This window comes from Lepisma saccharinum, chromosome 22 (assembly GCF_977018435.1).
Source record: "Lepisma saccharinum chromosome 22, izLepSacc3.1, whole genome shotgun sequence".
NCBI classification, from domain to species: domain Eukaryota; kingdom Metazoa; phylum Arthropoda; class Insecta; order Zygentoma; family Lepismatidae; genus Lepisma; species Lepisma saccharinum.
The window spans coordinates 27,029,692-27,056,558 of record NC_139250.1 but is presented as its reverse complement, the minus strand read 5'-3'; the positions used below and the strand labels follow the sequence as shown (position 1 = coordinate 27,056,558).

The 26,867-nt window shown below is 35.2% G+C and overlaps 1 protein-coding gene across 3 annotated transcripts in view; it reads left to right on the top strand.

Moving 5' to 3' along the window:
* The window catches only part of LOC146005039 (sodium- and chloride-dependent GABA transporter 1-like), a 191,786-nt gene that overhangs the window by 152,198 nt on the left and 12,721 nt on the right, over positions 1-26,867 (top strand). For all 3 annotated transcript variants that reach the window (XM_083144184.1, XM_083144182.1, XM_083144183.1), the window contains exons 8-12: positions 422-563; positions 5,463-5,597; positions 12,624-12,852; positions 15,930-16,042; positions 25,164-25,292. In XM_083144184.1, the coding sequence (XP_083000310.1) occupies positions 422-563; positions 5,463-5,597; positions 12,624-12,852; positions 15,930-16,042; positions 25,164-25,292 (748 nt within the window). The remainder of the gene's footprint in view (positions 1-421; positions 564-5,462; positions 5,598-12,623; positions 12,853-15,929; positions 16,043-25,163; positions 25,293-26,867) is intronic.

Here is a 26,867-nt window from a genome sequence, read left to right as displayed (position 1 = left end):
TCATTCTATTGTGAGCAGTGGAAAGGAAAAAGCTGTGGACAGAATCAGTCTTGGAAAGATTCTTTCTGGAAGATTAAAAAATCTTGACATTAAAATTCATGTCATTTGGCAACATTGTAATATTTAAAACTGTACTCGTCCTCGCATGTTGTAATCCAATATTTCACAGAGTTCATTTGGCTTCTTCATGGATACAGGATACAAAATCATGACATGTGTAATATAGTGACCTATTTGCTAAGTAAAATATATGGAAACCTAGTACTGTGGAAATTGAAAGAAATATTAAAGAAAGAACATAATAAACACTTCTAAATTCAAAGCAGCCACCAAATTCACACAGGTATTTCAATGATTTATGAAATTGCAGATGTAAAATAAAAGAATCCTTACAATCGTATGTTTACTTTCCAATTTACAGGAAGGATTTCTTGGGACGAGCGAATCCTGATGAAGACTTGTTTTACTTGGGAAAAGTAAAAGGATCTCGACTTGTTAGTTTATTTTTCACATGGTCTTTGTTGTATGGATTTATTACATATGGGTTCGTGGGAATTAAGAGGGTAAGAAATAATATACAAATATATTTATAAGTAACTAGATAGAAGACACATTATGAGTTATTTATATTTACTTTGTTTATTTTATAGAGTTGCAGAAAGATGTTGGCATTGTTATCAATTATTTTAAAGTTATGACCCTGCCAGATGAATAATAATGGTAATTAGTAGGGACATTGAATTTTCGCGATGCGCGAAATTGTAAAATGTCAAAAAAAGATGCAATTTTGAACATTCTGCACGTAACTACACCCCCAATGGTAAAATATGCATGAGTTTTATTCGCGAAGTAATGCGAAATGTGTGCTTTTCCACGAAATAAATGCTTTTTCGTGAAATAACCGTGAAATATCATCAAATTAAGTAGAAAATATGCAAAAACCGGCAATCGAGGTTGTGCGCGCAAACTGTCGATTTGTAATGAAACGTTTGCCTAAAGTTTCCTACCACTTGCTGCTGAAGAACGTTTTATCTTCGATCACATCAAGAAGATGCTGGAAATTGGGATTTCCCATGGACATAATCTCAATTCGAAAACTTCGTTCCCTGTCAAGCTGCATTCCTTTCTTTCCCCGAATGTCTACTCAACTTCCAGTTTCATTGAACTTGCTAGCTGTAGCAGTGAGAAGATTAGTCTGTTCCTGCACATCAAGGGAAACAATGGTGTCATTTGTGTTCAGTCATGAATTAATTTTGTTTATCGTCATGTGATTTTCAACATGTGTTTGTGTATGTGCAGTTGTGATTATTTTATTTGTTGGACAGCAAGGATATCCTTTAAATACATACAATGAATAAATCACTTGACATATGCAATTTAGAAATGAAGTGATTTTGTGTTGATGTTTTCTTTTTGGTTGGACAGCTAAGTACTTGTGTATGTGTACAGTACATAAAAATGAAGTAGTTTATCAATTTATAGCTCTTTTGTATGTTGTTTTCTCTCATAATGAAAAAGTGTGTGCCAATTTTTTTTTTCCACCGCTGGTATATACCGCTGATCTAACATTTTATTTACCGCTCTCCTCAGTTTTTATTTACCATAAATTTGTCTCCCTAGTAATTAGGAATAGAGGGAAAGTAATGTTAGGAGTGCCATTTTTCCTCTTTTTATAAGGCACCAGTGGCGTATGCAAGGGGGGGGTTACCGGGTTTAAACCCCCCCCTTGAGCTTTTGAAATATTATGGAAAATGCTGTGGAAAAAAATTAAAATGGCTAATATATCACAGTCAAATATCTGCGACAGTAATAATAATAATAATAATAATAATTTGAATTATTATTCCCATGCAGAATGAAGAAAAACACAACATTCCAAACACAATCTAAGCGGCCGCAAAGTTCAATTTTGCAATTTTTTTTGCAAAAGTCGTGCAGTGACTCTCGCGAGAATTGTGAAAATTCCTTGCTTCGTCGCAGTGTGCCGACCTTATTGCAAACGTTCTTCCCGGTACTGATTTCACATCCCCTTGTGAACTCTCAAGTGATGCTGAGTCTACATCCACATCATTAAATAATGTTGAAGAAGTGCTTGGGAATCACCTAGAAGTGATAAATGTGTTGGAATGCCTATAAACTTACTTTTCAACGAAAACATAGACTCAGTGGAATTTAGCAACATGTATTCTCGCGCTTCATCATCATCCTGGGCGAGTTCCATAGGTAAAAGCAATGTAAATTCTCCCGTGCATATAGCACTGTGCCATGAAGGCACACGTAGTGGTGTGGTGGGCCCCAAAGATTCTCGATCTCGAACTATTTTGCAGGTGATGTGATCAGCACCATGCTCCGGCAGCCTTCATCCCCCAGGGTTGCTCTCAGGTACCCATTGCTATGAGGCTGGGTGCGGAGACAAGGCTGGATAAATTCCAACCAATACCGGGAATCGAATCCGGATATCCCACGAAGTTGTCAGACTAGACCAGCGCGGCTCCTTGAATGAGTTTCATATTTCGATTGTTTCAATAAATTTAATATATTTGCTTGTTTTTATGGATTTTCTTCACACTTAAAATGTCTCACTTATCATATACAAATAACCGTTGACTAGACAATTATTTTGTAACAAAGAAATGTAATTTTGTTCTATTTCTTTCATAAATAGCAGCTGCATTAGTAGTAATTATTATTAGTAATTAATTAATTAATTAATTAATTCTAAGAATTATTAATTAATTTATTATTAGTAATTAATTAATTAAAGTATAATAAAACAATGGTAATGTGAATTTGTAGAAAGTTTTCGAAATAACACCCCCCTTGATGAAATCCTGCGTACGCTACTGTAAGGCACTAGAGTTCTTTATAGGCTTCGGCCTGCCTAATTTTATTCTTGCATCCAATGGTGTGCCCAAGGGGGATTGGTGCAGTTCATAAGCCCCCTTTAGGGCCAGTATTCATTCCTAAGAAAAGAATGTCAAAGGCAGGAAAAGAATGAAAAATGAGGGCTGACTACTAGACTGACTTACGAAAATCCTGAGCATGCTACTGCTTGCATCCATCTCTATTCAATTCACTTGACTTCCAGTTTTGATTCTTCAAACATCTTATGCCTTTCTTAATATTGTTTTTTTACTCTTTGCATGCACAGGTAATCTTCCACTGTTCCATCTGGCATTCTGTAATTGAGCTCTTTTAGTGAGATATTATTTTTATGAAGCCACAGGTGTCTACCTAGTGTTCAATGCTTGCTCCTTGATTCTAAGATTTTTTCTGGTAGGGTCTACCCCTAGCTCACATCACCCAGTTTAGGAGTTTAGGATGCTGCATTGCCTAGGAGGTCACGTGGCAACAACTTTCAGGAACCTGGAGGCAGGATTTGCTGTCAGTGCTGGTAGATGTCATTGCCAGATTGCGCTCCTCAGTATTTACAGAGTGAGCATATAAGCATCTGAACACTTCCAGAGACCCATACGCATAACTTGGGACCTTACTTCATGTGGGCAGAATTTAACTTGGAGAAATAACTTTGGGATGGAGGGGAGGGGAGCAGAATCAGGGCTCAAAATTGAAATTTTTACGAAACAGAACACTCATAAGTTTGTTTTTCTTTATTTTTCTTTAACCTATGTGCTGTATTAAAATTAATAATAGTTAATTTTAAAATTTAGTTCATACTGAAAAAAAATGTAGTAAAACATGTAAAAAAAATTAAACAAGCCAGAACAATACGTTGTCATATTTCTTATGAGATGGAATGGAAAGGATCCAGATATTCATAAACTGTATCGCCATTATGGTCCATTCTAGTTCATTTCAAGAATCAGAATCAAAAATTTTGCAAACATTTAAAAATATCATCCACGACTATTTTGATAAATAACTGTTACATCTCCAAAATCATAAACATTATTCATTACTTTGCTCCTCAGATTCCAGGAGGTTAACAAGAGTACCATTAACTTGTGAATGTTCACAAACCTGAAAATTAGTGGGGGAGGGTGGGGGTATTTGCCAGCTTATGCCTGTGTTGAGACCATACCAACATTTAACCCCCCCCCCCTTTGTTACTTCCACCAACACCACTACCACAACTACTACTGTTGCTGCTGCTACTTCTACATATACGACAACAATTTCTTTGCTTGCAAACTTCACTGAAGTAGACATTATTGTCAAGGGTGTTTTCAAGATTTCTTCAGGATGGGTTAATCAAGGTATTTCTTTGAATAAATCTTCCCCAATACTGCTTGAGTTTGAAATTATGCCATTGTTATGTGTACAGTCTGTTAATTTCTAAATCCAGGACTGAGCAGCATTGATATGAAATTATACATAAAGCATGCTTGAATGATCTTTTGTAGTGGTTGTTTCATATTCATTGGCTTGGACAGAATCATTGCTGAACTTAACTGGATATTCATACAAAATTCAGTTTTGAAAGAGATGGGTACTTTCTTAAGAGAATCAGAATCTTGAATTATGACATAGGTTTTGCAAGATTTTGACCAAAACTTAGTGTTGCTGTATGTTCTGGATTTTCCGGGACAGTCCCAGAATGGTATAATTTGTCCTGATGTCCGAAAAATTTTCTTCAGGACTCAGTACTGTCCCAGAATTGGGTAGGGAAAGCAGAAATGATTAAGACTAATACTTTCGTGAACATTCTATCTGTTTAAACAAATTTGCTTTCTGACTCCACAGAGGCAAAATGAGACAAGTGAATGTTTAATCTAATTTAAAATTTTATTTTGGTGCAGGCACATAGTGATTCAGATCCTACTTAAAACTGTAGGTAAAGTCCTGATTAGCCTTACTGTGCATAAAGTGGACTTAAAACACAAACGTACAAAAATATGTACATATATAAAGAAAGAAACAAACAAACTTAATTTTTTTTATGTGGTTAGCATTTCACTGCCATGTGAAAGACCTGGGTTCAATCCCTGCTGTATACGATCTTAGGTAGAAACTTTTTTCTCATTATCTTGTCATAAGTAGCTCTAGGAACCACCCTGACTTTCATCAATGATCATCATACGGTGGTCAATGTCACAAAAGCATGGAGCTGTTCACACAACATTTACGAACAATTTTTCAGAATTAACATAAAATATTATTTCAATGCACTGTACAATCACAGCTATTATATTTTATTATGGATTTAGACATATTTAGATTTCTCAGGTATATATATATATATATATTTTATTTTAAAAGTTTTTGAAGTTTGTTTTAATTCCACTTTATGCACAGATACGCTAATTGGGACTGGACCTACAGTATAAAGTGAGATCCAAACCACTATGCTTCGAATGGATATTGAACCCTGGACCGCCATTAGGAAAGCCCCATTATTTAATTTTATGTATGCATTTTATTTGGTAGAAACTTGTTACTTAGTGCTAATGTTAACAGATGTACTATACATATAACTAAACTAAATGTTCATTTTCTTTCAGGTGCTGAAAATAGTTCTCCTTGGTACATATGTTTTCATGTTCATGATATTTATTGCTTCTTTGACAAAAGATGGTTCTGTGGAGGCCATGAGTGAATTCTTTAATGTAGAGCCTGAACAACTCATCAAATACGAAGTAAGTTTCTTTCTTAGATTGATCAGTAAATCACATCTGTAAAAAATATTGAGAAATACATTGGTTTCTTAAATTTACCTGATGTGTTTAGTATGGAATAAGTAATATTGTAATACTAGTAAGTATATGCAATTGTGTTTTATTCATATACGTGTGTGATTGATTTACTAATCTGATTGATTTATTCACCATATGGATTACAGTAATCATGGTTTCATCAATATTATATCAATTTAAAACTTTTGTTGTGATACAGTATCGTTTTCTAATAATGAAAATTGTCCAAATGTTCATTATTGTACATTCTTGCAACTGGGAGGGGGACTACCATATTAACACCTTCTTTGGTTATGTACTAGAGAAATTCATTGGAACCCATAGTTATTCTGTAAACCACTATGTATCTGAATTAACTCTTCTATTTGTAAATGTTCAATAATTTATGTTGTTTTGATCTATATAATTAATGATTAATATTGATTTTGTGAATAATATTAATGTTGCCATATTACTGAAACTGATGGGTATTTTTATGATTTTTATAATGATGGAAATGTCACTCATTTGGTTTTATTTTACTTTACTCTTCTGCAACTTTTGGCTAATCGTGAAGATGATGATGAGTGATGATATGATGAAATTGATGAAGGGACACTCACAAAGGAAACTCATGAACTAGCTGGGATTTGACCCAGGACCCCTGGTATAATTATTAAAAGTTAGGAGTATGATGATATCAAGTAGTTTAATTCATATATTGTAGGATACTGTACTGTATTAATTTTAATATAATTTTGTGAAAATTCAAAACATCTGGCCTATTTGTCCCTTCTCCACTGAAATGAATGAATGTCAATGAAACAATGAAAGTGAAATGTATACCACAGAAGAAACCTAATCTAATTAATATTTTTATGCTTGCTGGTTGCAGCCATGGATTTATATATGTAGAGACACAGAGTTCACAACATCATGTGGTTTCCCCAGTCCCAATAATAAAATATAACTTATGTAAGTTATGTCAATTGCTGAGGCATGTAACCGGTGTTACCGCAGGTAACAGCAAAATGTAAAGAAATTAATTTTTTTTTCTCAATAAAATAACAACATTGTTAAATAAGTTAACCGAAAGCATTGCAGAGGACATTTTTCCTGCAGCCAACAAAGATAAGATAAGATAAGATTTATTTCCATCCACTTGATCATATGAGTACAAATAGCACTATGATATGAGATAGGTCAATTACATGTATAATTTTGAGTACAAAGGAATTAACACATACTTAAGCATATTAAAAAGTATAAAGAGTATAAAATAAAATTACATGTATGATTTTGAGTACAAAGGAATTAACACATACTTATGCATATTAAAAAGTATAAGAGAGTATGGAATAACATAGAAAATAGAAGAAAAATCAAAGGTTATGACTATTAGTGAACATAAAAATACAAGAAAAGTCAAAGGTTATGTCTATTAATGAAAAATATGATCTAAGTACTCCTCTGTGCTATAAAACAAATACTTCATAAGCAAGCTTTTTACTGTTATTTTAAATTTGGTTGGATTATGATTCTTGAATTCCTCTGGCAGCTTGTTATAGAAAAAACTAAATGCTGACCAAGGCAGTAATTTTATTTTATTAAAAACTTAAACTAACGTAACGTTTCTACCTTCTAGCAAGGTCTTCTTCAGACTCTGTATCAAGTACAAAAGTAACCTGATACAACAAAAGGGCAATATATATATACACAAACATTACTCCCTCCAGACTATTTAGAAAGTTGTTTGGAACTTTCTAGCAGATGACTTTCACTTGCCAACTTTACTTTCACCTAAAAGGCTAAACACAATTACTTCCATATAGAATGTGGTTGGACTTTTTAATCTCATGCTCTTTTCCCTTCATTTTTCTTCCTTCTCCTCTCCTCTTTTTCTCTTGTCCTTTCCACTCTTTCCAACATCTTCTTCCATTCTTTGTTTAACTTCAATCCCCCATTCCAGTTCATTGTGTCTTCTTTACCTTTTTTTTCTATTTCCTTGGCTTCCTACCATTTTCTCACTAGCATTCTCTTCTCCCTTCCTATCTGCTTAGCCTCATCCCATTCTATGTCATGTCCTGTTTCTCTCGTGTGTTTAAATATCGCATTTCTCTCTCTCTTAAGTCGTACATCATCCCTATGTTGTTTCAACCTGTCTTTCAGCCTTTTTTTCGTTTCTCCTATGTACACACTCTGACATTCTTTACATTTTACTTCGTAGATAATCCCTTCCTCTTCCTCTTCTCTGTTTTCCTTTTTCTTTTTAGCATTCCTCGCTATTCCTAAGATGCTTCTCCCTCCCTTCCTGTAAGTTTTAATTCCCACTTTCCTAAGCACTTTGCATATCTTTTCTGTGGTCTTCCCCATACTCCTTATTCCAAACCTTCTCTCCTCTTTTTCTTTCTCTTCCAATTCTCCCCTGCCCGTTTTCTTACTTCTTCTGTTTATGTCCAGTCTATCCTGCTTCTCATAGCCATTCTTTTCCAGCTGTTTCCATAGGCTATTTATTTTGCCTTCTTTTTCACATTCTTTCATGCATATTTTCTTTGTAATTGTATAATTATGTAATTGTAATTTTTAATATGCGTTTTTGCCAAATAAAAATTTTCTGCATTTTGGGTGAACTGCCCCAGAAAGAGATACCATATGTGAGTACAGGTTGAATCTGTCCAAAATATTCTTCTTAAAAGGCGCTACAGCTCTTTATGGGCTTTGGCCTGCTCAATTACATCCTTCCATTCTTCTCTACTCAACACACATTTCTTCTAGTTCTGTGTCTTCAGTTTTCTTATGTCATTTATGACATCGTCTATCCATCTGGTTTTGGGCCTTGCTTGTGATCTTGTAGCAATAGGTCTCCAATTGTAAATTTGTTTCACAATTCTTTCTTCGGGCATTCTTTCAATATGACCCAACCAGCTCAATCTTTGTGTTTTGATAAATCTTCTTATATTCTTACTCTTTATTAATGTTTCAAGCTCTTCGTTTGTTTTTATTCGCCATATATTATTAGATTGTCTCGTTGGGCCATATATTTTCCTTAATATCTTTCTTTCAAATATCATTAATTTTCGAATTATATCTTCTTTCAGCACCCAGGTTTCACAGCCATATGTAACCACAGGTCTTATTATGGATTTATACAGCTTTAATTTTATTTTTCTGGAAACTAGTTTGGATTGGAATATCCTCTTATTCGCATAAAATGCTCTATTTCCAGCTGCAATCCTTTCTTTAATTTCTTCTTCGATTTCATTGTTTCCATTTACTATTGACCCAAGATATTTAAATGACTGTACCTGCTCTATGTGCATTGTATCTATATCCTCTTTTTGTTGTTGGATTTTTCTTCTTGTACATCTCATATACTTTGTCTTTTTTTCGTTCACTATTAGTCCATATTTCATTGCCTGTTGCTTTAGTTTCACTAGTGAGTCCACCATTGATTGCTTAGTTCTTGTAGTAATTACTATATCGTCTGCATATGCACAGATCTGTCTTAATCTTGTTGAAATGTTTCCTCTGATTTCCAACTTCTGAATTATTTCATCCATGACTATGCTAAATAAAGTTGCTGATAATGGGTCTCCTTGTTTTACTCCTCTATTTATTGCAAATTTCTGACTAAAATCATTGTTTCCTTTTACTACTGCTGTAGTGTTTTGTAATGTCAACTTTATTAATCTAATTAGTTTGTTTGGGACATTAATTTTCTTTAGACACGTAGGAATTCTATTTCTATTTACTGAGTCAAATGCTTGCATAAAATCGATAAATATGTTATGCAATTCAATATTATATTCATAACATTTTTCATATATTTGTCGCAGTATGAATATATTACCAATTGTAGATCTATTTGGTCTAAATCCCATTTGATATTCACCCAATTTGTTTTCTGTAATTTCAGAGATTCTATTTTGTAGAAGAATTGCAAAGATTTTGTATGCGACATTCAGAAGTGTAATTGGTCTGTAGTTATTACACTGCAACCTGTCTCCTTTTTTAAAGATTGGCCAAATGATACCATGTAGACATTCTTGTGGCATTTCCTCTTTATTCCATATGTTGAGTATCAAATTATAAATTTTATTCCTTATCATATATCCTCCGTGTCTTATCAGTTCTGCTGTGATATTATCTGAACCAGGTGACTTATTCATTTTTAAGGATTTTATGATTTTATTTACCTCCTCATATGTTGGTATTGGAATTTCAGTATCATTTTCCAATTTTTCAGGTATTTCATCTTCATACGGTACGTGTTCCCAATTTAATAATTCCTGAAAGTACTCTTTCCAATGGAGTACGTAATACTTTTTCTTTCTCAGATATTACTTCCCCAGATGCATCTTTACATAATGAGGTTGCATGAGTGTAGTTCCTTACATGAGATGTCACAGCCTTAAAAACATTTCTTGAATCCTTTCTTCTATGGTATTCCTCAATCTCTTTGATTCTATCATTTATCCATTCTTTTTTCTTCTTTCTGCATACATTGTTGGCAATTCTCCTTTTATTCTCATATTCTTCACAATTTGCCCTTGTGTGTCTCTGTAAACATCTTTGTCGTGCAGCATTTTTCTGATTTATTACCATTTTACATTCATTATCCCACCATTCATTCCTTGGTTTACCATCTTGCTTTTGTATTACTTCAGTTGCTGTTTTCAGAATAGCTTCTTTGAGTTGTTTCCAATCTTCATTCATATCTTGGGTATCAATAATGTTTTCCAAATTTTGACTCATTTTAAAATATACTGTCCTTAAATCATTCAAAGTTAAAACATTTCTGAAAATTATCATCATGTAGCAGAGCCTGCTTAACTTTTGAGTTAAATTAGTAATATGCACGTCCCAAGACAGGTTTGTGTCTATCCATACTCCTAAGAATTTTATTGCATTGCATTCTTTGACAACTTCATTGTTAATAATCACATTTAAGTTTTTTATTTGTTTTGCTGGATTAAAATTTATTAGAAATGTTTTATTAACATTCAGGGAAAGCTTGTTGTTGTTTAGCCAGGTGTTTAGTTGTGTTGTTGTTGAAATGGAATTCTTTTGAAGTTGCTCATATTCCAGGCTTTTTACTATGATATTTGTATCATCCGCAAAGAGTATTGTTTGAGACTCTGATAAGGTTTCTGGAAGATCATTTATGTAGAGTAAAAATAAAACTGGTCCTAGAATTGAGCCTTGCGGTACACCTGTATTGAGGAACAGTTGGTCTGATTTGATTTTGTTAATATCTACATACTGACATAACGAAGAGACAGGCTGTTCCGCTACCCTCAAGAGGCAACAAGAGGAAGGGTGCCTACCAATGCAAGGGAACAGCAGGCAGGTCTGTTTAGGGGCCCTGTTGCTGCTGTGGCCTACCGGATCAGCAAGTGTTGTCACATTGAATTTCCAGAAAAGAACGGTAGTTCTTTCTAGGAGTGATTGTGGCTAAATAAATCATTGAGCGGATTGCAAAAAAAAAGAGACCAAAAATCCAGATCAAAGTCATGTTGTTTTTTTGGGGGAGGGGCGGTAGGGTGGAGATGATAATGTCTGATGGCCGGTAACACTTTTGAAATAGTCACGCCACGCCACTGGTCAATTGCTTAGTTACATATAGGCGTAACTCAGAGTTTATATTGGTGGGGGGAGGGTGGCTCTCATGGCACAGTAGTTAGCACATCACGCTACAATGCCAAGGGTCCCAGGTTCGATTTGTGATTTGATTTGATTTACATTATTTTACTTCACTTTTTGTATCACTTTTGGCTAATTTGCGAAGATGGGGATGAGTGATGATATGATGAGATTGATGAATGGACACTCACAAGTATCCTGCCCAGGCCAGGATTCGAATCCCAGCATGTTTGTGAATGTTAATTCATCAATTTCATAATTCATCACTCATCTTCATCTTCACAATTAGTCAAAAGTGGCATAAAAGTAAAGTAAAATAAACCAACCCAATCAATCAATCAATCTTGGGGAGGGGGGGGTTCAAGTTCATTGATGAAATGTCAATAAGAATGCCGTTTCGTTCTCTGTACAGAAACCAACAACTTTTCTCAGTAACATTTTTGTCGTTGGTGCATCGTTTCGGCACCACTAATGCTAAAAAAATCCTATTTTGCTGCCTGTATGCTGGCAACTCAACATCACATCTAATCACACCAGTGACATCCCATCCTATTGTGATTGATTTGATATTTTTAGTCCACTTTATGCACAGTAAGACTAATCGAAACTGGACCTACAGTTTAAAGTGGGATCCGAAGCACTATGTGCCTCCACCAGGTATCGAACCTGGAACCCTTTGATTACAAGGTGACGACACTACCACTGTGCCATCAGGGAGTCCTCCTTCCTGTTGTGAAATGGTGTGTACCAGTGTTGCAAGTAGCACACATATTCTGTGAAAAACGATATACTACCAATCACATTACGTGTTGTAATACATTGCTTGCTGGGAACATGTCCAGTAACAAAGGGAAATAAAGAAATAATAAGTAAAACTATGGAAAAACAAATAACATTGTTAAAGGAAGTTGTGGAAACTGAGTTAAAAGGGAAAGAAACAAAATCTTGCCTCAAGCATGCCCAATGGCGGAAACAGAAATTGCTGTCGTAGGTTGCGGGGGAGGAGGGAGGGTGTGTTATATTTTTAAAAATATTTCATGACTCCATTTTGCAACCATTTTGAAGCAATTTTTAGCTATGGAAGTGACCTTTGGGAATATAGCTTTCTCAAGGCCACCATCCAAGTTCTGGCCTCGTTAGTTGGCCTGCTGCATTAACACAATTGCAAATACCACATTAACGAACAGAAATTAGGAAAGTACAACGCACACACATATTCATATAGAATTACACTGGCATGATTTCGTGTTAGGCAAAGTAGAAAACTTTAACATACTGTAAATAAATTTTATTAATACTTTATATTCATTATAATTCTTCCTTTTTTTTTTTTTTTTTTTTTTACAGCTTTGGCAAATTGTTATAACAGATCTAACTTCTGCCTTATGTTATGAGAAGCTGGGAATAATGCTGATTGGTTCATATATTAATCCATCAACTCCATCCCTTTCATATTCCATAACACTATGCACAATCCATTTCTTCACGGTGCTTTTTTTTAATATGGCTACATTGGGATTTATTGGTCCACTTGCACACCGCCTTAAAGTGGACGTTATGGATATTTTGGAAAATGGTAAGTTACATAATTTAATAGTGATGCATGAATATTTTTCATTATCAAATTACTTAAGGTTGAAGCCCATACAAATTGAATTACATGTATTGAAAAAGAGAGAATAAAACCCCATTATTTGTGTAATACATATTCTATTCATAAACAGTAAGCGACGTTATACAGAATAACAATTATACGTATAGGGTCATTGAGAGAGTATGCATGCCAAATGTAATATCCTTGTATGCACTGAGGTATGTGACAAAACTTTTGAAAATATGTTCCTCAATGTCATTAAATTTATTATTCAAAATATTGTAATCAAGATTTCCTAGCTTTGGTATTTTTTGGTAGTTTGAAAAGGTTTCTATTTTATGTTGCTTGAAATTGTGTTTGTTATGATACAACAATATCATTGTACATAGCATTTAGTAATTGTTTTTTGTTTTTTTTTGCAAGGGGGGGAGGCATGCGACTACTCTAAAACTGCCAGTGTATGTGTACGATCTTTGTAGTAATTTTATAACAAGTAATGTAACTAGGGCTTCTGCACCGTGGCCGTGTGGCCTAAGGTGTTAGGCTTTGGGATCCAGCTATGTATTGTGCACAGGTTCGAGTCTCCTGGGGAAAGCATAACAACTCTTCTCCTGATATTTCGGCCTGTGTATGGGCCCGGTGACCACCCAGCATCTTGAGGAAATTGGAGAGCATCGAATGAGTAGCATAACCCGGTCAAGGAAACCTACATTGACTGGGGGTTTGTTGTTCTGATCACACGTCACCCGGTAACTGATTGAATGATCAATTTTCTCAGCAAGTGGGAGTGAAGCTGGCAGTTGGTAGGTGGGCCCTGCCCTCCTGGTCTGTTGCGGCATGGGTTAACTCTTTCGCTGCACTCGTTGCATTTATGCACAGCACGCCAGGTGCCTTGCTCTGCGGAAGTCGCATTATTGCGAGTTCATACTTCCACTCGCTGCAGGTGTCGCATTTCCGCAGTACGTCGCCTTTAGTAGTCTTCAGACATCTGTTGATACTATTTGGAACTATTTGAACTTGTAGTTTTGTTTATATCCGTATGATGTCGCTAATTACGCCTCTGTTTAGAATACGAGCGTTGAGTGCTCTGACATGTCAGTTTCAAATGCATGTTCGAATGTAAAAAACATGGTTTCGTCAAGTCGTCAACACTTGTCTGATAATGATGTTACTCAACTGTTGAATCAGAAGGTGAATTAAGTTGTGACGATAATAGCGACAGTTTTTATGAGACTTCAAGTGGTGACAGTGATTGTGTAGTGTCTGATGAAGAATTTGTACCGCCGTCCGTAACATCATTGAGCAGAGTGCAAAGCAGCATTGATCTAGGTGCGGGAAGTTCGACACAGTCAAGTGCTAAGTTACTTGGTGACAGTACAGTATTTAGCACACCATTTTCTTGTTTTATCAAATATTTCCCCCGCTCAGTATTTGAACACACAGCAGAACAAACTGAAGTTTTCGCCACCCAGTATCTTGATACTACTTACGAATTTCCACGCCGCCCCACCACTCTGCGTCATCCCGTGTTTTGAGAAATACCATACCATCAGGGACTACAGAATGGTTTGCCAGTGCAAGGAATGACTTTTGTTATTTCTCTATAACATATTTTGCAATGTAATTTTTTTAAAATTATTCTTTCTAAATTTTTTTTCAAAATTTAATTTTTTTTCAAAATTTCAAAATTTTTCAAAATTTCAAAATATCATACCACCAGGGACTACAGAATGGTTTTCCAGTGCAAGGAATGAATTTTGTAACTTCTCTCTCATATACAACGCAATGTAATTGTGAAAATTATTTGTTTATAAAAAAAATATTTTTTTCAAATTTAATTACGCAGCCAAGGGATATTGTGTGCCAGAGAATTCTGCAGCGAAAGAGTTAATGTAACTAGGGATTAGATTTCTATATCCTAAAAGGATGTAAAATAGACAGTCAAATAAGTGTAATAACAACAAAATTAGGCACTTCAAAAAGGTGTGTAAAATTGAAGGCCACCAAAATAGGAAGTGAAAAGAAAATTATAGCATCTCCAAGAAATATAATTTTGCTTTTAAGATTATATCTTTCGTTTATCACTTTGAATTACTTTTGACTTCTCTACCCCCCCATCACTTATACTATTTATTCTTAATTCTACTGTATATTTGGACATATTTTACAAATATTACTGTAAACTATATATATATATTGTGCAAATATGAACTAATAAATACAAAGTAAAATTTTTTCTTGTATGTACGCATTGCTTGCATTGTAGAATTAATTTCTCACATCATTGAGGAGAAGCATATGATTAAGAAGAGAAGGGTTTGAAAAAGAATGACGGGAAAGATAGATTTGAATGTCTGGGAAGCTTCGTTCATTGCAGAAGAAGACTGGAATAAATTAAATTTTGAAAATGGAAACATATACCCACTATGGAATTTTCATTTTCATAAGTGGAGTAAGCCGCCATCTTTAAAATTTAATGTAACAGAAAACATCAAGAAACTCTGTGAAAACAATGATGATTTTGATTTGTCTGATGATATTTGCGATTCATATTATTTTTCTTTAATAAAAGTAATGTGATCAAATTTTAATCTGAAATAAAAATAAAACAGACTGCTTGTTTTTTCACAGTTACGTTGTTATATTACAACAATGTAACATTGACAACATCCATTGTATAATGGATTCTCTTTTTTATTTAAAAAATTCTTAACCATTGTTATAACTGTATCTTTAGTCAAACTAAAAATATATGTCTGATGAAGGGTGTTCTTCTGAAACGTCACAATGAAAAACTGTGTTTTTATGCTTGTAATAACCATAGACTACAAAAGAAATAATGCAAAGTAAAGATTGTTACAAAAATCGAACATGAAAGTTATCACATGATTTAACTGTATGGGCTACCAATCCTAGGTTAAAGTGTTTCTCAATTTTTTGTTACATAGACATACATACACAAGATAAATTATTTTTCACGCAGGCATGCTCGGTTTATGTCAATCTTGTTCTCCTCCTCCCAGAATTAACTGAAAGTGGCAGTCTCTCATTATTTGCAGATGAAGCTATCTTGTATGGCCTTGTTACACTTGGAGCTACCCTTTATTCAGCGAGAGAATTATGGTTAAATGGATTTCTTTTGTTTTATCTTCTCTTCTGCTTCTTTCATCAGGTACTTTATCAATATACTTCTTTAACATTTATTTTTTCTACAGCAGCTGTGCATTAAAACTTTCTGACCAGGAATTGTTAATTTAGAAATATGAAACAAACTGAAATTAATGTAGAAAAAAATACTGAAATACTTCTAAAATATATTGTAAGGTAAAAACAGGGTGGTATTTGAAGGGAAGATGCTGGTGATTTCCCCTCTCAGTTACTGCATATTCCCACTGTAAGTGTGAGAGTGAGTGAGTGAGAGAGAGAGTGTGAGAGTGAGTGAGTGAGAGAGAGAGAGTGCAAGAGTGTGAGAGTGAGTGAGAGAGAGTGTGAGAGAGTGAGAGTGAGTGAGAGAGAGAGAGAGTGAGAGAGAGAGTGTGAGAGAGTGAGAGAGAGTGAGAGAGTGAGAGTGAGTGAGAGAGAGAGTGACAGACAGACACAGGGGTATCCACAGGGGGTTGCATGACGTGCCTGCATCATGGGAATTTTGGGGGGGACAACATTTTATACCAAATCTATATATCTTCACCCCAAAAGGGGGGGTATCGTATCCTTTGATTCACTTATTTATTTATTTTTAGTTTTGGTTATTATGTTTAGTTTTTCTACCCACCTGTGGTTGATCACTGCAATAGAGATGAAATGAAACACCACCTCTTACGCCTTTAGAATGGGTTTGGATGGTGTGGGGGGAGCATGGTATTCACATTAATACAAGGTTAGTTGAAAAACTCAATATGCTGACCAAGGCAGACATTTATTTTATTATAAAACATAAACTAAACGTAACGTTTCAACCTTCTAGCAATTTCTTCTTCAGACTCTGCACCAAGTACAAATGTAACAATGTACAAAACAGGACTATATATATATATATATATATATATATATATATATATATATATATATATATATATATATATATATATATATATATATATATATATATATAATATATAAAACTCATAATCAGATAGATCATATTCTCATTGATAAGAGAAGGCATACTAGTATAATTGACGTTCGTACACATAGAGGTGCTGACTGTGCCAGTGACCATTATTTAGTAATTGCTAAATTAAGAGAAAGACTCTCAGTGATAAATCATAAGCAACAAAATCTAAAAGTTCTAAAATTTGATACAGGAAAGTTTACTGATGAAAGAATTAAGAAAGATTACCAAATTAAACTGTCAAATAGATTTGATGTTTTGCAGGATTTAAATGATGATGAAAATATAAATGAAACAGACGTAAATAAGAATTGGGAGCACATACGTAATGCAATAGAATCAGCAGCTAAAGAAAGTATAGGATACCATAAACCGAGAAAAAGTAAGCCATGGTTTGATAATGAATGTCATAATCTAATAGAAATAAGAAATCAGGCTAGACTTAGGTGGTTAAATAACTCTGATGATACAAATCTAAACAATTATAATAGAATAAAGCGAGAAGTTAACCACACGTTTAGAAGTAAAAAACGAGATTACTTGAAAAGCAAAATTAACGAAATTGAAACAAACAGCAAAAATAAAAATATCAGAGATTTATATAAAGGTGTAAATGAGTTTAGAAAGGGGTGGCAACCTAAAGTAAACTTGATCAAAGATAAAGACGGTGATTTTCTAGCTGACCCAAGCGATATTCTAAATAGATGGAAGAACTACTTTAATGACCTTTTAAATGTCCATGTAGGAGATAAATCAGAAGTAAATGAAGTCCACACAGCAGAACCTTTAGTTCCAGAACCTAACTTGACTGAAGTTAAAGATGCTATTAAAAGGTTAAAGAATAACAAAGCACATGGCATTGATTTAATACCAGCTGAGTTAATTAAATTTGGTGGAAATTCATTAATATGTCAAATTCATAAATTAATTTGTTTAATATGGAATAAAGAAGAAATCCCTCAACAGTGGAAAGAATCCATAATTGTTCCTGTGTTTAAAAAAGGTGATAAAATGAACTGCAATAATTACCGTGGAATTTCTCTACTCTCAACAACATATAAAATATTATCTAACATTCTTTTAACAAGACTAACCCCATATGCTAATGAAATTATAGGTGATTATCAATGTGGATTTAAACGCAACAGATCAACTACAGATCAAATTTTTCACATCAGACAGACACTCGAAAAAAAGTGGGAATATAATCAAAATGTCCATCAGCTATTCGTTGATTTCAAAAAAGCATATGATTCGGTCAAAAGAGATAAATTATATAATATATTAGTAGACTTTGGAATACCTAAGAAGCTTGTTAGTATGATAAAAGTATGCACCAGTGAAACAGAAAGTAAAATTCGTGTGGGTATTAATATGTCGGACAAATTTACAATTCATGATGGGTTAAAACAAGGAGATGCATTATCTCCATTGCTCTTTAATTTTGCCTTAGAATATGCTGTAAGGAAGGTAAACGAAACTAAAGAAGGACTAAAATTAAATGGTGTGACTCAGTTGTTAGCATATGCAGATGATGTAGACTTACTGGGGGATGATGTGAATACAATTAAGAATAATGCTAAAATATTTTTCAAAACTGCTAAAGAGATAGGTTTGGAAGTTAACAAAGAGAAAACTAAATATATGCTTACAGGCCGAAACCAAGTGTTAGATAATAATCAAAATCTAATTATTGGTAACAACTCGTTTGAAACAGTTTCCAAATTCAAATACTTAGGAGTAATATTAACAAATGAAAATTATATTAAAGAGGAAATAAAAAGTAGGCTTAATTCAGGAAATGCATGTTACTTCTCTCTTCATAAACTTTTGTCTTCTCGTTTAATATCTAAGAAACTAAAAGTTAAAATATACAAAACAGTAATTTTGCCTGTAGTATTATATGGGTGTGAAACTTGGTCCCTTACATTGAAAGAGGAACATAAATTGAGAGTATTTGAAAATAGGATCCTTAGGAAAATATTTGGACCTAAAAGGGATGAGGAGACAGGTGAGTGGAGAAGGTTACATAATTTAGAACTACATAATTTGTATTCATGTCCAGACATTTTTAGAATAATTAAATCAAGAAGACTTAGGTGGGCAGGCCATGTGGCACGAATGGGAGAGGAAAGAGGAGTTTACAGGATTCTTGTTGGGAAACCTGATGGTAAGAGACCAGTAGGAAGGCCAAGACGAAGATGGAGGGACAACGTCGAGATGGACCTAAGGGAAATCGGTAGGGATGGAAAAGAGTATATAGATCTTGCACAAGATAGGGACAGATGGAAGGCCTGTGTTGCTGCAGCCATGAACCTTCGGGTTTAAGAAGGCTAGAGAGTTAGTTAGTTAGTTAGTTATATATATATATACACACACACACACAAACATTACTCCCCTCCAGAGTTTTAGAAAGTTGTTCTGGAACATTCTAGCAGGTGGCAGTCCCTTGTCAAATGTACTTTCACCTGAAATTCTAAAAATTTTCTTCCATCCGGAATGTGGTTGGACTCTTTATCTCACGCTCTTTTTCCTTCATTCTTCTTCCTTCTTCTCTCCTCTTTCTCTCTTGTCCTTTCCACTCTTTCTATCACCTTCTTCCATTCTTTGTTTATCTTCAGTCCCCCATTCCAGTTCATTGTGTCTTCTTCACCTTTCTTCTCTATTTCCTTGGCCTCCTTCCATTTTCTCACTAGTATTCTCTTTTCCCTTCCTATCTGCTTAGCCTCATCCCACTCCATGTCCTGTTTCTCTCATGTGTTTAAATATAGCATTTCTCTCTCTCTTAAGTCGTACATCATCCCTATGTTGTTTCAACCTTTCTTTCAGCCTCTTTTTCGTTTCTCCTATGTACACACTCTGACATTCTTTACATTTCACTTCGTAGATAATCCCTTCCTCTTCCTCTTCTCTGTTTTCCTTTTTCTTGTTTGCATTCTTCGCTATTCTTAAGATGTTTCTCCCTCCCTTCCTGTATGTTTTAATGCCCGCTTTCCTAAGCACTGTGCATATCTTTTCTGTGGTCTTCCCCATACTCCTTATTCCAAACATCCTCTCTTTTTCTCTCTCTTCCAATTCTTCCTTGCAACTTTTCTTCCATCTTCTCTTTATGTATAGTCTATCCTCCTTCTCGTAGCCATTCCTTTCCAGCTGTTTCCATAGGCTATTTATTTTGCCTTCTTTTTCACATTCTCTTGTGCATATTTTCTTGATTCTGTACTTCATATTCTTTATAAAATTTCTTTTTGTCACATCTCTTACATTACTTTTGAGGTAATACAAGGCATAAATTTCTGCCTTGGTCAGCATATTGAGTTTTTCATATCATGGAAACAAGGCTTAATTGTGTTATAAGGTTAGTTGAGCAGACAAACTGTGCAGGATAAGGTTGAATAACAAGGGCAGTGAGCCTAAAGTATCTAAAGTAAACAAATATTACTTAAATATGTCTGTATTATACAGTGACGCAACCACAGGGGGCAGGTGGTGATTGCCACCCCCCCCCCCCAAACTTCAACAGAAGTCAATTCTAGAGTCGCAAGGGGGGACAAACATTGACAGCCAAGGGCACCTGCAGGGGGGAGGGGGCACAGAAAAGCATTTACCCCTTCGATTTCAATTTGATGCAAATAAAAATTCATTTTGTAAAGTTTTCTTGCTTGCTTCGCTCGCATTATCTGCTTCTCTTGTTTTCGTCAAGTTCAGAGCTGTAGCTAGGGGCAGTGGGAGTTGGCTATGGGCGCCTAATTATCTAAAAAAAAAGTTGTAAAAGAGAGAATGCCATGGCGTCCAGTGAAATTATTTGCACCATATTAAATCAATATTGTTTTCAATTGCAAAAATTTGATCTAAAAATTTTCTTGCTCGCTTTGCTCTAATTCTGCTTGTTTTCTGTAATGTAATGTATTTAAATAATATGTGTTGTATATTTGTATTGAATAAGCATTGAATACATACACAATTTAGTGTTAGCTTGTTGCATATGTATTTTCTATTTTATATCGCTCCATGTTGCATATGTGTAAAACATATGTTGTACATGAACGTTACACATGTATATTCGGAATGCATTCTTCATTCATTTTCTGCCATTCAAAAATACAGTTTGTGTGTTTGATTTTCATTATTAGCTAATGTGAAATTGACGGTGTTGAAAAAATATTTCAAATCGTTTGTTCCAAACAAATGCTTTAGCACAGACTTCTACCCCCTTCTTGCGTAATTTATGAGGATAATCACGTCTTTGATACTACTGCTGGTAGTAGTAGTAGTAGTAATAAGAATAGTAATAAAGCCATTATTAATGTTATTATTATTATTATTATTATTGGTATGTTTATCCTGGTACTTGCCCCGCACCCCCCAGGCAAAAATTTGTGGTTGCACCTCTGGTATTATATTTTTCAACAAATTTTGTCTGACAAAAATCATTTGAGTAATTAATTTGTCATAAATGGGGGGGAGATGTTCTACCTTTTGGGGGGAGTGCATCATGGGCCTTGGGGGGATGGGCACCCCTAGACAGACAGAAGGTGTACAATACAACACCATTTCACTGCATGTAAAGGGTATCAAGACAAACAACTTTTGTCAGAGACATTTTGCTTGTTAACAACTGTAAATTAAACAGCTTCTTTTCAAATTATACCTTGAAATGAAACGTTTGATTTGATTTGATTTTTGTTACTTAGCATCACTTTTCTGCCATTTTTGGCTAATTGCGAGGATGAGAATGAGTCATATGATGAAGCTGAAGGGACAATCACATAACACTCATACCAAAGCTGGGATACAAACCCAGGACCTTGGCAATGTAGCATGCTATAAATACTCAGCCTGGTTTGAAATTAAAGAAAAACTCCTATGGCTACCCTGTATAAGAGAACTATTTGTCTTGCAAGAGCAACCTCATCAATAAAGTGATTAGAAAATTTAGAAAAATTGAAACTACTGGGGACAAATATTTTTGTACTTTCATACATAGATGAGAAATTCTGACAACCATTAAACCTTGTTTCTATGATATGAAAAACTCAATATACTGACCAAGGCAGAAATTTATTTTATTAAAACATAAACTAGATGCAATGTTTCAACCTTCTAGTAAGGTCTTCCTCAGACTCTGTACCAAGTACAAATGAAACAAGGTACAAAACAGGAAAGATATACAAGGTGCGGCAATTAAATAACGAGACTGCGCACATCCTGTCGCGTAGGATAGTGGGGGGGAGGTAGCTATTGATGTGTTGTTGATATTGAACCTTCATGCACACCCACTGTTTGTTTCATGATTCTGAAAGCTTTTCCTTTCTTTGCAGGCTTGCTTGAAGAGGACAGTGTTCTGTAGTAGTGCCGGAATCATGGTGGACAATAAAGTTGAGCAGCGCATTAACATCAAATTTCTGGTGAAATTAAAAAAAACACCGACGGAATGTTGTGCAATGTTAAAAGATGTGTATGGTGATAATGCTATGTCACGTGCACGAGTGTTCGAATGGCACAAACGATTTTCAGAAGGGAGGGAGGAGGTTGAAGATGATGAACGTCCCGGCCGCCCTGTGAGTTCAAGAAAGGACGACAATGTTCAAAAAATTCATGAACTTGTGCGGAAAGACAGACGTCTGAGCATTTGGATGCTCGCAGACATGATGAACATTAACAAAGAGACAGTAAGACAAATTTTGCATGAGAATTTAAACATGACAAAAGTGTGTGCAAAAATTGTTCCGAAAAACCTCTCTCAGGACCAAAAAGACAATCGAAAGACCATTTGCTGTGACATCATGGAACGACTCAAAGCAGACCCAGAATTGCTAACACGTGTCATCACATGTGATGAAACATGGATTTTCCAATATCATCCAGAGACCAAGCGTCAATCCATGCACTGGAAGACTCCCACATCGCCAAGAATGAAAAAAGCACGAATGAGCAAGTCGAAACTGAAGGCAATGCTCACTCATTCTTTTCAATATCAGGGGTATCATCATGACTGAATGGGTGCCTCAGGGTCAAACGGTGAATCAGACCTACTACAAAGAAGTCCTAAGCAAACTGAGGGAAAGAATAAGGAAGAAGAGACCGGATTTGTGGAAAAACGATGCATGGATCCTCCACCAGGACAATGCGCCTGCCTATAATGTCCTTTCTGTGAAGCAGTTTTTAGCCGCCAAGCGCATTCCTGTGCTCGACCATCCTCCGTATTCCCCAGACCTGGCCCCCTGTGACTTTTATCTCTTCCCAAAAGTGAAAAGTGCATTGAAGGGAACACATTTTCACTCCGTGGAAGAGGTGAAACGAAAAACGGCAGAGTTGTTGAACAGTGTGACATCTGATGACCTACAGCATTGCTTTGAACAATGGAAGACACGTATGCAGCGGTGTATAGATAGGGAAGGGGAGTATATTGAAGGGGATACCAGTCAATTGTAACTTTCTTGCAATACATCACAGTTATGACACCAGTCTTGTTATTTAATTGCCACACCTCGTATATACACAAAAATCACTCCCCTCCAGACACAAGATTATTAGAAAGTTGTTTCTTCTGGAACATTCCAGCAGGTGGCCTTCCCTTGTCAACTGTACTTTCACCTGACAGGTGATTTAGCTAAACATTTCCTTTCATTTGGGAAGTGGTTGGACTCCTTATCCCATGCACTTTTTCCTTATCCTTTCTTTCTTCATTCCTCTTCCTTCTTCTCTCCTCTTTCGCTCTTGTCCTTTCCACTCTTTGTCCTCCATTCCAGTTCATTGTGTCTTCTTCTCCTTTCTTCTCTATTTCCTTCGCCTCCTTACATTTTCTCACTAGTATTCTCTTCTCCCTTCCTATCTGCTTAGCCTCCTTAGCACAATTTTTGCAATGTCCATTGCATAGAAGGTGGCCAATGATGATGAACGTTCATCATCAAGAAGCTTAGGAACCCACCGACACGACACCTTGCAGTATCCCAAGGAATCGTGAACAATGTCGTAAACACTACCATAGGAAATGCCAAGTTCAGTGGCAATGTCCTTCAGCTGAACACGTCGATCAGCTTTCAGCATTTCATCAACATGCATAATGTTGTCTGGTGTCAACGAGGAACAAGGTCGGCCTGATTGCTCATTGTCCTCCACATTTTCCCTTCCATTTTCAAACTGCTTGCACCACCACTGCACACTTCGCACTGATAAACACTTGTCCCCATACACTGGCTCCATTTCCCTGTGGATATCTTTGGCTGTTTGCCCTTGGCACCATAAAAGATAAATAACACCACTGTTCATATGGCGTGGACTTCCTGGTCACTCCAGCCATCTTTGCCAAGTGATAACAGCACCGTGCCATGGAAGAAATTGGAAGTTACAATAGGACCATTCCAAGAAAAGCCTACTGCATCGCTCGTATATCTTGCTTTTGAAATAACACTTACAAGAAACTAGAAAAAAAATTAGGCTCAAAGACTTTTCGATTTGCCCTCGTATATTTCTGTTTTGTACCTTGTTTCATTTTTACCTGGTACATAGTCTGAAGAAGACCTTGCTAGTTGGAACGTTACATTTAGTTTAAGTTTTAAAATAAAATAAATTTCTGCATTGGTCAGCATATTGAGTTTTTCTTATGAGAAATTCTGTGTATAAGCTCAGGTGTTAACTTTCGACCTAATTTTTGCACTTTCATTTGCTACTATTCAGATTATTTTAAAGTATTGGCAGCTTATGGAAAACAATTGAAACTAAAGGTGCATTAATACAAATATTTTAAAATTAAGTTATCAAGCAGTGACATAAAATTGACATACATTGACTAGTGCATACAGATTCAGACAGCACGACGTGTGATATGCTGACATAAATGCCATATGTGTCAATGAGCAGAACCATGAATGAACACATCTTGCATGAAGACTGAATGGTTCCTTAGCTCTTGTATGTGACCTTGATTCTAATATACTTTTGTTTCTCAAAATGAAACTTCATATCAGACATTCATTTTACAATAACAAATGATTGATTTCTGTTACTTCACTTTGCTACCAGTTTTAGCTACCAGTAAAAATGGGAATATAAAGTGATAAGATGAAATTTAGAAATTGGCAACACACAATACAAGATCCCACTTTAAATTGTATGCCCAGTACCGATTAGTGTATGTGTGCATAAAGTGGACTTAAAACAAACAAGCAATGCTTTCTTTCAGATGCTGACGTTGGATATTGCAGTGTCCTATATCTATGATGTCCATGTAAATTTTAAAAAGTATAACCTATACGTAAATGCATTCATATGCTTCTCAGGCTTTGCCATAGGCTTAATTTCACTTACGAAGGTGAGTCATAATTTTCACCAGATGAATTACGAAATTTTAAAACTTTGATATCATAATCATCAACCACTACTTTTTCTTTGCATATAAGGTTTATGAGGGAAGCTGAAATGTTGCTTTTTAATGTAATATTTTTAATTTTATTATTTACTTAATATTATCAAAAGCAAATTGTTACAATTACACTTCTGATTTTATTTGTAATTTAACTGAATCATGTTAAAGTTGAAACGCCATGGCTGTTACCAAGTAAAATGATACAAGAGAGTATCATGTTTTCAAAATATCCCACAGGATATACCTGTAGCTACATTCTTCTTTGTAGCTAATCAGTGGTGATTTATTCATTCTATTACATATTTACCATATATCTCTGAATGCAAGAAGACTCCGAATCCAAGATAACAACCATTTTTTAATAAGAGATTACAGAAAAAACTATTTTCAAAACTTACAACTGGTTATCTTATTACAAGTAACTGAAGGAGACAATAAAAGTACTGGTACACAAAAAATAAAATCAGATACAGACATCCCTTAGTCAGATACAGATCCCACTTAGTCCTATCCTCACTTTCCTAGTTGACTGAGCATTTTTCAGACGTTCTTTCTCCATTCATCACCTCCGAACATTAGCTTCTGTGACTCCATACTTCCTTGATGCCACACAATTGTTTTTTGCTTCTGCATGTTAAACAACCATAATTTTGAAATTTGCATCATAGTAACGCCTGCACCCTGTTGCGAAGTTTGATGTTGAACCACGTTGTTCAACACTACGATCCATTACATATGGGTATAGAAGATAGCGTATGCATACCACCTTTGTATAGTATGGTATATCACACTTTACTGTGAAGTTTAAAAGTGGAATCTACAACGTCTCACAACAATTGATAAAAAAAATGTTCGCCACAACACTCACTGCGTGCCATCGCACAACAATGCTCAAAGTGCATGCGAACGTTCAAGGCTAAAGCGGTAGATGTGGCAGATGGTAGAGTTAGAGCTTAATAGAAGCTTGTGGTTCTGTTCAGTAAAGAAAAGAAAAAACTTCACATCATATGCCACGAAAGCAAGACAACCCCATACTTCTGGGCATGAAATTGCAGCAAAAAACCTCATCTTGGATTCAGAAATATATGGTATATAGATGCAACTTATTTGTTGCTTGAAAGAGAATGAAAGTAGACAATGCTAAATTTTATGGTAGCCATATTGATGTGCTTCTTCATCTGCTGTTGCCTTCCTGCTGGGCAAATTCTACTGTTTTCAATTGTCTTCTGACGTGAACTAGGAAATATACTGAACCAAATTGTGGGCCTACTGTATGGATACACAACACTTTCAATGGTGGGGCTACTCTCCAAACATAGACAGACTATTTCTTGATACCATATTTCCTGTGATTTAGGGTACATTGTAAAAGCAGCACTGATCTGAATAATAACTGACAATACCTAGAAATTTCACATTGTCTGAGCTGTTATCGATCGGGATGTCTCTAAGACTGAAAAAAATATATGCTGGGTTTTACTCTCATTCAGCAAAAAACCATTAGCTCAGAACCATAAAGAA